This window comes from Aythya marila, assembly GCF_965140915.1.
Source record: "Aythya marila genome assembly, chromosome: 1".
In the NCBI taxonomy this organism is placed as follows: Eukaryota; Metazoa; Chordata; class Aves; order Anseriformes; family Anatidae; genus Aythya; species Aythya marila.
The window spans coordinates 192,682,412-192,696,431 of NC_139042.1; the positions used below are offsets into that span (position 1 = coordinate 192,682,412).

A 14,020-nucleotide genomic window follows, 5' to 3' on the forward strand; every position below is an offset into this window, starting at 1 on the left:
ACTGCTATAGAGTGACCCCAACTAAATGGGAAGAGATTAAGCCCCAGAAAGGTGAAAGAAATGCTAAAATACTGTTTTTGTTTTGTTTTGTTTTTTAATGTTTTTTATTTAAAGGAGTAAACTCAGGAGTGCTTTGCTAAACTGATATTAACTGACCAGTCACATCCTTGGCAACCCACAAAGTTAAAGAAAGTTCCAAGATAATTCAAGGAACTTTACAAGGGATTTATAGGAGTTGGTCTTTAAAGCAGAGATTGCTGCTTAGGGAATTGTACCAGAGCCTAATGCTCCTTTATACTATGCTCCATTTTCCATCAGAGCCATAATGTGAAATATTTATATTTATAAATACTTGTCCATAAGTTTACCTATCTAATATTTAAACACTGCTATCAGGTAGATGCAGGCTTAAGACAATGTTATGTGTTTAGAAAGTCCTAAACTGTCTCAGAGCCTGAAGGTTATCTTTGTGTCCTCTCTCTCATTTTGTCTCATATTCAAGTGGTTGTTTTTTACTTTTATGTGAGGCCTCGTGTCTTGTCAAATGGGCTCTTCAATTAAAATGCTGAGCAGTACTGTAAGTCACCTCCTAACTACTGCAGCTTCTCCTTCTGCTTTTATGATACCCTTATCTTATCTTTTCATTCACATTAAAATACGGTGTGGCAGGGTAGGATAAACTTTTAACAAAATGTGAACTCCATCCAGAATCACGTACTGAACACAATTCTGATCGTGCCTCAGGACATGCTGCTATGCTGCATTTCAGAGCAGTGCCCTACCTAGGAATGGTGTTTGACACCTTGCTAAAAGGCCATCAGGGAAAAGCCATTAAGCACTTTACATTCTCTCTTCCCTTCTACTCATTGACCTCTGCAACAATGTTCTTTATACACATAACTATAGCAGGAAGAAGCTGAAGTTCAAGGCAATAAAAAACAAACAAACAAAAAAAAAACACACAGTGGGAGCATGAGACGCTAGATACATGGCCTGACTTCTGTTCCAGAGACTTTAGCCTTAGCAGCTGAAGATAACATCTCTCTAAGATGAAAGAGCTTTTTAAATTTTTTGCTAATATGCCAGTAAATTTCATCAGCCGGCGTTGCACGCACCTGTGCTGTGGGGTGGAGAGGCAGAGGTGATGAAGAGATCTGGGATAAGAAAATTTAAATCGTTGCAACCAGAGTCACAGAGCTCTTGAGTCACTGCCTAGAAGCAGAACAAGCAGGAGGAGTGGGAGAACTCCCCTGGGGACTGCAGATCTTGGCTCAATAGAAGAAGCAAGCCAGGCTAAAGAAGGCTACATTTTAATATCCTTGCTATCTTCAGAGCCCAGCAGCTTTCCAATGTCTTTTATGAGTAAAGTTACTATAATAAAAAATGCCTTTACAAATGCCTTCTTTGACTTCCCAGAACACGGTCTGTGAAGGATTTAAACTAGAAGAAAGTGTTCGTAATCCACCGGACACAAACCTGAGCAAAGGTGGGTAAACAAGAAAAGACTTGGGAAATCCCAGGAACAGATTTCAAGGCAGAACCCCACAAGGGAGGGGCTCAGCTAGGAAGCCTTCTGCCAGATACCAAGAACTGACCATGGGAACTATCAATAGTTACAAGTAACTGATTCAGAAGCAAGGAGAAAGATTCAAGGGGACAATGTATCATCAGTACAGCAACACAGTTCCTAGAATACCTCCAGCAACAGGGGCAGTGATCCCTTACAACTCCTTAAAGAAGCCATATGAAGTGCCCACACTGGAACAGCTCCATATTCTACATCTACATATTGTGTTTATGTCATCTATGTCAATGTTACCATATAGCTGGTAGGGAGCCAACACATCCCTGTCCTGCAGACCAAGTGGCTGGTGAACACTGAGGCAGAAAATATAGTTGGCACTGGAAAATAAACTGCATCTTATCCGGAGGACTGATATAATAAGCAGATACCACCAAGAAACTGGGTAAAACCAAACTCAGGAAAGCAGTAGCCCCAAATTAACATCACAACAGATTTTAGGAGCAAATGATAATCTGTTAGGTCACAGGGCTTGTAGGACAGAAATGCTCCGAGACTAAACAGGAGGGATTTGCCAACATGCCATTGGCAAGCTAATGTAACACGTGTCCAGCCAAGTGGAAGCCAGGACACAGCAGTAACAAGGAAAATATAAAATAAACCAATTTCATGTCCAGAGCAGATGTCTCCAAACCTCTTTGTGTCCCTGAAGTTATGAAAATAAATAAATAATAATAATTCAATAGTGGAAGGGACAAAAATTGGGTAATTTTAGCTCAAACCAGTATAGTGGAACAGCTAGTTAACTACCCATTAAACAGCAGGAGAATCAGGAGATCCCAAGTCAGGTTCCCTGAAGTCCCAAGAATGCACACATTTTACTTCCTATGTTAGGACTCTTCATGCCCTCCTACAGCTCTGACTCTATGGCTTTGCAAAGCCCTGATGGGGTCTTTGGCTCACCGCTCCTCGGGCCCCTGTGGGGATGGCTACCCTGGGTTAGAGCTCGGCTTTTGTGCAGACAGAAGCAGGAGCTGGGAACGCACAGCATGAATTAAACTGCATTCTCTGAAACTGCACCTGGCTTTCAAACAGAGCCGCAGGCTGGTCTTTCCATTAGCTCCCTCTTGAATTAAATTTAAAACTTTTCATTCTCATGCTTAAAACTCTACGTAATTATTCCCCCTGCTCCCCTGACAGTGCTGAATCAATGCTCCCAAGAAAGCATTCGGTGTGCTGTGAGTCATCCCAACCTCAGTATGCATGTTTTGATTGATACACTCACCTTTCCCTGAAACAACCCAGTGCATCTTTGTAGTATGAGCACCTTTGTTTGATCCAGGTCACTCATTCACTGTACTTAAGCTTTCTTAAAAGCTCAGAAATGTTTTTATGGACAATAGAAGGAAATTATCTGCACAGATGAAAATTATCCGTAGTGTTTTTACACTGTCTATGTTAAGTGAAGTAATAATGTAAACATCTATTGCCTTTCTCCCTCTATTTCTTAAGATGCTCGTTCAATTACATCTATGGCTAAAACATAGGCTTTGGGAGTAATTTTAGGTTTTGATGGTGCACTCAGTACACTTTTGGAGGATAGAAAGTAACTAATAGAAACAATTTAAAGGTTCTGATTACCCAATGACTTTCCATAAATTAATGTAAAGCAAAATAGTTTTAAAATAAGAAATTAAGATACAGCACAATCATATTAATACATACATTCAAATTAACATACTTCAAGACATATATATACTAAAACTGACAACAGTCATCAAAATGACACTTCTGGAGATTACGAAACGGTCAAAAAGGCATACATATGAGCTTAAAAAAGTCATATCTGCAAGTTCTATTCAAAACTTCATGAGAATTAATTCTCATCAACATTGCTAAATCTTGTTCATTATAAAGAATCTCTTACCGGATCTAGGTTCTTAAAAAGAAGAATGTCCTTGCAAGCCTCTTGCAGCCTGTTTCTTTGATCATCTGTTTTAGGGTGAATGATCTGAGGGATAGAATAGAAAAACCTTTAAAGTGGTTATTTACAGCAGCAATTAATTGAAGGGCTGAGCTAATTCACATAAGTATTTTGCACAATATTTTTTTTCCATGCTTCATAACATTTTCCTTCCAAAACCTCCAGGATTTGAGTAAATACTCAGTGATAACACTGTATCACCACAGCATGAGCAAATGAAGCATGTCTGTATTTTAACTAACAAGATCTTCACATCTGTAGAATCCAGTACATTTCACAAGCCATTCCAGATACCTTTATTTCAAAAATTTTTGCATAAACATTATTCTGCTACTGTCTAAGCATATATGTTCTATAAAAGAAAAAACAAAACCAAAGCACCACTGTTATCCATTTGCCATGACTTCTTCCTAAAGAATATTTGTGAAATAATCTCTGTGATAAATTTATATCAGAGGTTTAACAGTGTAAATGACAGACTTCACATCGTATGACTGAATAGAGATTTACTAAATTACCCATGGCTTGTTAATGCGACTATCAGTCAAGTTATGAGTTTAACTCATAAGCTTATGATAACCTTTTTCCACTTTTATTAGCCAGAAAGTAGGTAGAATACAAAAACATAGACCAGCCTTAGAAGTCATGTTATTTCATATTAAAAAATAAGTAAATGCCTTTAAAATGGTGACTTAAGCAAATCTATTTGATTAGCATTCCACATCTGATAATCTTGGTGATTTTATCTTTTATCTTTTCTCTGCCTTATGTACATACTTTAATACTGATCAAAATACTGCAAGGTTGCAAGGACACTATTGAATTATTTTTAATAACAGGCACTCTCTGGGCAAATGTAATTGCATAAAAATGTTTCCATAACAAACCATGGATCACGGGTAGAGTAAAATATTATTTAACTGTGTCCTACATGGGTGACTACTACAGAGAATTTTTAAATGTTCCTTTAGTGTGAAAACCCTACAAATTATTAAAGAAGAGTATAATAAGGATGCTTTTGGAAAGGAATGGTAATGTTGGTTACATAAAATTTAAATAATCAGCCCTATTTTCTTCCTAAATTTAATGCTTAAGAACTGAAAAAATAAGTATTTAACTCAAAGCATTAAATACCCTAGATTCTGCGTCATCTTCTTCCTCATCAGGATCGTAAGCTTCTGCACACACTGAAAGAATAATAATAAAAAAAAAGTACAATTTTAATTAAGAGTAAAATATTGTTTCACAAGCTTTATATTTACAAATGCATTGTGTCATACTAATAATACACAGCACTGTAACACACTCAGCAGAGAATCACAGCAGATATTGCTGATAAGGTCCACAGTAGGTCATCTCCAAACTGCTGGTGAAAAAAAAACTACATTTATGTAATTTTTGCACATTTTCTATGTTTTGAAAGACATCCAGTATACTTCTCAGCTTCCCAAGTAACCTGCTGTAAGAGATTTGTCCTTACTATGAGAAATCTTTCTCCACTGTCTAAACCAGTCCTTTCTCTTCAGCACTTAAGCACCTTAACCTACTGGACACAGGGATTAGATCTTTCCCTCCATCTGTGTAAATACAAGTTTTTTACATAGCTGAAATTTTTTCTCTCCTATTTTTTTTTTTCTTTCAAATTTTATTTGTAGAGACTCGTATGACATTGTCTTTTGGATTTTTGATGAAAATAGTGGTGGTAACACATCAATGTTTTCAGTTGTGGCAGAGCAGGGCTTACTTACACAGAGCTAAAGGTTTTTCTGCTGCTCATGCTGCCCTGGGGGTGCAAGAGGAGCTGGGAGGAGAGAGAACCAGGACAGGTGACCCAGGTTGGCCAAAGGGAGATCCCATACCGTGTGGTGTTATGCTCAGCAATAAAAGCTGGGGTAAAGTTGTCTTTATCTCAAGCCATAAGTTCTTGCATTTTTACCATTCCGATTCTCTCTCCGATCCCATCTGGGGAGAGCGAGCAAGTGGTTGTGTGGTGCTGAGCTGCCTGCCAGGGCTAACCCACAACACAAGTACAACAGATCACAGAATGGTTTGGGTTGGAAGGGACCTGAAAGACCAGCTCATTCCAAACCCCTGGATGAATTACTCCACACATTTTGTAGGCTATATGTCTTTCCATCCATCCATACCTTTTTCATAACAACTTGATTATATTTACTCATGTAATTTTCATGACTTTTTTTCAAAAAATTTCAAAAACCACCATTTAACCATCTGTGCTACATGTGACTATTCTGCCTAAGCACAGCACCATTCACTTACACTTGTTAAGCATTACCTTATTCCCCCAACCATTGCTGCCACGTGTCAAGACCATTTTGAATTCTAATCTCCAGCATTATTATAATTCATTCTCAGCTTTGTAAAAACAGCAAATTTAACAAGCATACTCTCCAATATATAATCCAGGTTATTACTGAAAAAAAAAGAAAAGAAAAGAAAATGGAAATAGTATCTAAAATAAACTCTTCTGCAATGCAGACATCTGGCTATCCAACAGCAGTAGGCACTTGGTAATTACCTCTTCCATCCAGCCCTGCAGCTACCCCATGCCATTTACACTAAAGACAAGCTTGCTGCTCTCTAGCTTGCTTATAGAGGGGTCTTTCTACAGTAGGCTAGTTTCTTAAACTGAAAATGTAGGGCACCTGCTCCTTTTCTTTTATCCCAAAGTTCTACTCTCTTGTTATAGGACATTGAATAGTTCCGACAAATCCATGTCCAGTGCTATTTGTACTTTCCCTCCAGGTACATGTAAAACATTTGATTATTCGTCTGTAAGTTCTCTAGGAACAAAAATGATCTGCAAACCTGTGACAGGTCTCTTCCTTTAGGTAGCCACCCCACCTTTTTAAAGATAATTTTTCTATTATTTTCCCCCCACACACTCTCTCATTTATCTTCTTCAGCTTCTCAACGTTACCTTCTAGCAGGGCTGAGACGTATTTTACCAGTTCTTCCAGTCTCCAAGCCCATCACTGCTCAGGCACAGCTAACCTGGAGACCCCTGCTAGGTGAAGTACTCTGTGGTTTGTCCTTTCTCTGCTCTATGCTGAGTTTTCCATACGCTATTTATGCCACTAGTGAAGACTGACGTAATTTGGTAAGCGGTAGAGCAACCCTTTCCTGGAAGATGCTCTCAGTGGTAATATACTCCTAAAACAATTTCTGTTATTGCTAATGATTGTTCTTGAAACTGGACCACATTCATTACCTTGACTTCTTTGCTTGTTTTTTTTTTTTTTGTTTTTGTTTTTTTTTGTTTTTTTTTTTTTTACTCTGTATCTTTTGCTATTCTTTTGCATTTGTTCTTAATAAACCAAACCAGTTTTATTCTTCTACATGGTTACTTCTTCTGCTTGATATAAATAAGGAATTTATAACTGAGACAGATTTATTTTACTATGCTTTTATCCTTCTTTTGTGTGGTCACGATTTGAATTTGTTCCCTTTTATTGAATCTTTGTGGAACATCCAATTCCTTTTCTTTCTTTTCTCCAGACTTCTTTTTCAAGAGCTTATGCCTCCAGTCCCTTTTCACTCTCTTGACCCTGTTGTCCTAATCCTTTCAGGCTACTTCTTTCCTTTCCTAAAACATGAGCTCTACCATCCCATGGGAATTCTCACTCACGTTGACTTTTCTCTCCCTATTCTACAACAGTTTCTCTCCCAGAATTGGTATCAAACAGAACAGCTTCCCTTCAATGGCTTCTCCCAGTGTTTCAAAGCTTTGTCCAAAGTGCATTGCAAAACACATTGGGCAGTCGGCATTCTTGTTTATTCTCTTCCAGCTGATGACTGATAATTTCGAATTTCCCATCACCACCATCCCTGGACCCTTCTAGCTAATAAAAACCCTCACCTACCCGATCTCTTTGGTGGTCTGTGCTATGCAGACATAATGACAGAGCTCCTGAGCTTCTCCCCTTTTAGTATTACTCACAGACCACCAGTATGTCCACCTCCCTCCACAGTCCAGGTTGCAGCATGAGTGTCTGAACCTGGTACACAGCAGCTGCCTCTTCCTCTTCCCTGTCCTTCCTCCACATCTGTTCTGCTAGTTCGGTCACATTGCTCCTCATGGATCAAGATTGCAGCTCCTCTTGTTTATTCCCCCTATTTCCTATATTATTACACAAGCATTTTCTAAAGTAGTCACCAGACAGACCCACTAACCTGCTTGATACCCTAATAATTAACGTGATTTCATCATATTATTGCACTTATTATGCAAAGTCCCCAAGGAAGTCTTGGCTTTCTCCACCTCACCACCTCACACACCCAGCAAATCCTAGACTGTCAACTTTATAAAACTTGGCAGCTTCAAAAACTTCAGTAAATTTGATACGAGTCCCTCTGGAACCAATTGAAAGATTTCTAACAAGTTTACTAGGAACTGGTTTTGGTTCCAGAGAAATAAAAATGCCCACAAAAGGAAGTGTGAAATATCTTGAATAAGTATAGTATTTTACCTCTAAATAAACAAAATCTTCCTACCAACTTTTTTATGGGAACTATAGCACTTCTGTGTTGTCTGAAATAAACTTTAGGGTGTTTATTTAAATAGCAACAATAATAACATGCAAAGTAAGCATCATAAGCCATCACAATGTAAATCACTACTTTGAACTGCTATCAGCCTCTGTGCTTTAGTGCAAGTATGTGTACATGGGAATCAACAGATGTGTATTACAGCATGCTGCTGAGTGTATAAATAGTCAGTCTCAACCTGGGGTACAGGGACACCCTGTCCTTACCTCAAATAAAACCTCTACGAACAGGAAAAAAAGAAAGAAAGAAAGAAAGAAAGAAAGAAAGAAAGAAAGAAAGAAAGAAAGAAAGAAAGAAAGAAAGAAAGAAAGAAAGAAAGAAAGAGAGAGAGAGAGAAAGAAAATTTAATTTAATAGCATTGGTGTTGTTATCACAGAATCAAGTCTCAGAGAGTATGGCTGAAGACTTCAGTCTTCCAGAACACATAAAAGAAACTGAATTTAGCCTCATCCATGGCCATCCTGATCCATCTTACCAGTTCCCTGCACATAGCCTCAAGCAGGATCAGCACAGAGAGGATGTACCTGAGGTTTTCCATGTCATCTGGTGTCTCTGCTCTAAATTCACTTTTCTCTGCTAGAAGTTCATTTAAGTCAGTTGCACTATTATCAGCAGGTACTTTCATTAAATATTTCTTCATTATCACTGATTACATGCATTATATTTCTTTAATAACTGCAGTTTCTTCTGGCTAGTGTCCATCTTCCCGAACTTTAAAATGATTTATTCTTATCTGTCATGAGAAACTTCCCTTCTAGTTTCAGTTCTGTACTTATTTTATCTTGGCTTATCATTTTGCCATTATTACAGATGCGTCTCTCATTTGGGTCACAACTTAAAGATTATACAAATGGTGTAGCTCTGCAGTTTTAAATGTGCAATTTCTTTTCCTCCATTATTTCAGTAGTTTGTCTTGCAGACTTTATAGTCCAGTAATGTATTAATTTCTGGGTGGAGAGTGTTAGATGTGTCATGGAAAAACCTGATATATTTTACTTCTGTTCTTGAAATACGTTTTTTTGACATTACTACAGTCCACTGAGTTTCAGGACTTGAAAACTGGGGTTTGGCCCATTAGAACCCCAATGGTATAAATCACCTAGGACTAAGTAAGATGCCCCTTCTGAAGACACCCACATCTGCAGAAGTGATCTGGATTCCAGTCACAGTTAATGGAGAGAAACCATTGCTTTTATGACGTGATTCATCTGACCTGTATTACATCCCCAGATTAAGAAAAGATTAATTACAAATGTGACTAATTGGCTGAGCTAAACCCTATCCTTCTTGAGATGAGTCCTGTTATTTAGAGGAATCTGCTAGACTGGTTTCTGCACTTCTCCATTTAGTCCATATTCATTGGAAAACAAAGAAATAACTCATCTGATGATGACAGGTTGCTCATGCAATAGCACCCCTTCTTTATTCTTTTTGTATATTCCAGGGAGACAGTCTGTGGCCCCAGCTCTTTTGTCTGAGGCCTGACTGGCATCACAGACACCATTATTCTGAACCACTCCACTGCTGGTGGCTGCAATACTCATAATGTTTAGTGTTTCATTTTTCTGCCTCCCCAGCTCATTCCACATTCCCAAGAGTACACAGTACAGGCTGACTTTATCATGCTCAAATGCCCTGTCACATTTTGCTACGTGTCACTGCTAAATTTAATATCCTACCATTGCTCAAAAAGCAGTCCTAATACAGTTCTTCAGGACCAATTTCACCCATGCATAAATACAGCTTTAAAAAGTGATACAAACACTGCACATATTTCTCCTTTGGCAGCTAAGCTTAACTAATTGAAACTATTTTTATTTTTATTTTTGTTCCAGTGGAGAATTATTTCACATAATTCACCAAGATGGACACAAGCACTAGCAAGCCCAAATATATCAGCACAAAATGTTTGTAGGAAAAACATGAATTATCTGACGGCGGTGCATTATTGAAATACATGTGCACTGAAAACCACACACAAATCTAGATGGATTGCTTTGCCAGCAAAAAGAGACAAGCTTTTATAATCTCCAGCTCTTCAGTCCAAGTAAAGTAAAATTTTTGGAATTCAGCTAATAATGTCTTACATTAAAAACAAAAACAAACAAAAAAAGAAACACAAAAACAAGCACCAGAAATAATATCACTTTAGATATGAATGGATTCTAAAATGGAAACTAACATATAGTTAGTAATTGTAAGATCACAAAAGAATATATAATGTTAAACGTGCTGTATTTATTCCCTTGGTGTATCAGGAAGTAAGAAGCTATCAATAATAAAATGAATGAAAGCTCATATGTAATCATAAAATAATGTATTATAACGAAAACATGCAGAAAAACAATCAATGTGTGGACTGTTTCCAAAGCACAGAAACTCCTAGTAATAAAGCAAGTTATAAATAATTTTACAACAACAATAAAACATCCATGGAAGTATTTCTTCTTCCCATTCAGGCCAAATCAAGACTACACAGTTTTGTCAGCCTGACTATCAGGCTGGAGTACGAAAACAACCCATCTCTTGCCATTGTAGCTATGGCAGCATGCCCTACATCCCTACAAACATCCCAACTACAGCAGCGATGCCCAACCCCTCGTACAGCAAAAACGTCACTTCACTGGTTTAGCCAGATGGAAGTCACAAAGGTGACTTAGCTGCAGGGTGAGATTTCCCCCCAGTTTGTCAGGATGTACTTCTCTTCATCTACTAAACATAGAACAGCAACATGGTGCACAGAGACTCCTGGCACAGCAGATGCTAGTACCAGACTGGACTACAAATACTGCTGCACCTCCATCAAGGTTTCTGACACTTGTTGCCAAATAAATCCATTTTTTAAACATATCACCAGTTCCTACCATTGCAGGAAGCAAGCAAACTCTGCACTCCAAAAACCTGCATTTCACAGATAGTTTTTATTGAAACAACAGCAATCCTGTGTGCAAAAAGAAATAATTGGTCATGGTCTCTGATGGTCATGACTACCAAGCCCTATAATATTTCTAGAGATGGTTTTGTCTGGACCACATAGAAGGCAACAATATTGAAGAGCTGTAAGTAAACATAAGGACTAAAGAACAACCCAGTGAAAGAAGAACAACTTTCTTCTCTGAGTGCACAATGAGATGAGAAAAATTTTACCTTGTTCCATACAGCACATAGAGAGGCAATACCAGCTGGCTCTCCTGCTGACATCGTCCATTTGGGCAAAACACTGAAACTACCTCAAGGACTTGTTTTCTTTAAACATAAACTAATTTGGAACAAAGCATGATCACTGGGGCTATTGTTTCCTGTGATACTTTCAAAACTAAAGCATCTGAGAAATGCCAACATCTGACTAACCTGAAATTTTATCTAGGCAAATTAGCTGACTTAATATATGCAATGCCTGAGACATTGTAATTGTGTTATTACTGTATTACATATAGAGCATTCACATTGCAAATGCTATCGAAACTGGAGTAAAAGTATGCATGCTTAGAAAAAAAGCGCTAGCAATGACAGAGACATGAGTATTTTTGAGATTTCCTCACGTGAAAAAAAAAAAAAAAAGAAAAAAAAAAGAATAATTTCCCCTTGAGTCTACCAGATTTATGAGCTAACTACTTTTGAGTGGTCCATTACTTAGCACAAATGGCTAAACGCTTGGGGCGCCAGTGTCAAAAATTTGAAGCTAGGTAAAATCAGTCAGTTTGTCTCCTCTTGATCATTAGGAAGGTGGCCTTCAGGTCATTAGGTGGGGACTGAACTGGAGGATTGGGAACACTGCCAAGAAAGCCTGTTTCAGGATGGATTGCTCATGAAGGACTGTTACTTGCTCTGCCTTTCAGTGAATAGGCTGAGACTCTCCAAAGACTGACACTTGTAAATACATACCAAACACAGTTTGTTCTCAGCTATGCAGCCTAACAGCAAAACTTTTTGCCAGAGTTGGAAGACCATGCTCAGCCTGTACTACGTGCCTGCAAGAAATCAAACACTTCAGAAGAACTGGCTCATTCAATCAATTTTTCCATTCTATTTTCTGTTGTCCATCTGCTGCTCCTGCTATTTTAGATTAGTCAAACTTCAATATATTTCCTCCAGCAATGCTAAATAACATGAAGTGCCTAATAATAAGATGTAGCATCTTGAATGAGATCCACGCCAACAGTGAGTCACAGATCCTCCCAAGGAGTCTCCATTCAGAAGTCCACGTGAAGTTTATTCGTGTTACATCAATCCTCACACCAAAGCAAGGATTTCATCAGGATCGCACTGAACACCACTAGAGCCCATCTGAAGAAACATGATGGCCCACACAAGGCATTTTTAGAGAACTAGTCGAGTTATTCATGTGTGGGTGCCTTTGCACAGCAAGTTCCTTAATACTTTGAAATATATGGAAAATTGTGACGTGTTAGACTGCAGTATCTTCCTGTACTCCACAGGGCAAGGCACTCTGCATCAAAGGCATCACACTCATCACTGGGGCAAAGTTGTGCACTCTTCCCTGAAATCATACTGGTTTGAATCGCTGGCTCTTCCACAGAAGCAGCATGTTTGAACCTCACCATAAGCAGCTGAAGAGACTTCCCTATTTTTAAACAGGGGCACAGAAAAAGGCTTTAGTAGATTCTCCCCAAGGACTTGTATAGTCCTTAGTCCTATTTACAGTCCTATTTCAGCTCTTTCCATAATTGCGTAATTTGTCAAGATGGAACTAAAAAAAAAACAGGCCTATGGTGAGGAGACAGCTTTGTGGGGCTTCTCAGGAAGTGCCTGACTTCATCTGTCTGGGTGTTGAAAACAAGCACAGACATGCGTTACAGTGTCCAGATCACTGCAGGTAGTTATTAAACAATAAAATCATTACAAAACTAAGATGCACTTCCACTAGAAGAGTTTGCCAGTATATACTATACACTATAGTGCTTATTCTGTAAGCTTTCCCAGCTATAGTAGCATACCATACAACAACATACTGTACTCTGATGTTGACTTATGTAACCTTCTGTTCCCATTCTCATACGGGTCCAAGCAGTTCATAACTCTACAGTGTGCTATTTGGGACAGAACTGAACTATGTATAAATATTTGACAAGTTCTGAGCAGACACAGAGCTCTTTGCATACATTTCAACTTTATATTTGCCAATACTAAAGCAAAAAACAAAACAACTGAGCTGCACCCAGGTCTTCTTCTCATATTATTTAGCACTTCACAGCCATCAAATACAGATTTTTCTTATTGAAAAGTCAGCAGTCCACTCAGAGAACCCACCTTATTTACCCACTAGAAAACTCATCCCTTACATAGAATGTGCTGCAAAAGTTCAAAAGATTGTAGCTACAAGTGTTTTTTGGAGCCTACATCCCAAAAATGTACACGTTCATGTTTCTAAAATAGCAACATAGTAAGTAGCACACTTTAAGGAACTATATACAATACAGAAAAACAACAACAGCAACTTAATCTTACCCAAAATGAGCTCTCTGTCCAGTCTGACAGGGTTTGTAACTTACACTACTCACCATGTCAGGTTTCATAATAACAGAGCCCCAAACAATAAAATCCCTGCTGTAGATTTTGACTGAACTATGTAAACTTCAACAAGAAACTACAGAGATGAGTTCTAAGACATTTCAATACACATTAAGGTGAGCCAATAGCATACTAACTACCCTAGCCAAATTTTTCAAAATTGATGGCAAAATTATATACATACACCTTAAAGAGGACACAGAAATAGACACTCAAATGAGTTTATTACTCATTCATCTCTCCTAGCTTCTCCTTCAGTTTCTCCAATCATGTCTTATCCTCAGTGTTGTAAAATATCTGAAAAGGAGGTGTTAGTTTTGATATCCAAGTTGTTATGTTTGGTGCTTAATTATTAAAAATAATTGTTTTTTAATGATGGGTTAAAAATGATAGGGGCATGAAGGAAAGCACTA

At 38.2% G+C, this 14,020-nt stretch overlaps 1 protein-coding gene across 2 annotated transcripts in view; it reads right to left on the bottom strand.

Annotated features, from left to right (window-relative positions):
* PRKAR2B (protein kinase cAMP-dependent type II regulatory subunit beta) overlaps positions 1-14,020 on the bottom strand; it is an 83,224-nt gene that overhangs the window by 15,865 nt on the left and 53,339 nt on the right. For both annotated transcript variants that reach the window (XM_082763330.1, XM_082763329.1), the window contains 2 exons: positions 4,641-4,693; positions 3,450-3,533 (listed from right to left, as the gene is read on the bottom strand). In XM_082763330.1, the coding sequence (XP_082619456.1) occupies positions 3,450-3,533; positions 4,641-4,693 (137 nt within the window). The remainder of the gene's footprint in view (positions 1-3,449; positions 3,534-4,640; positions 4,694-14,020) is intronic.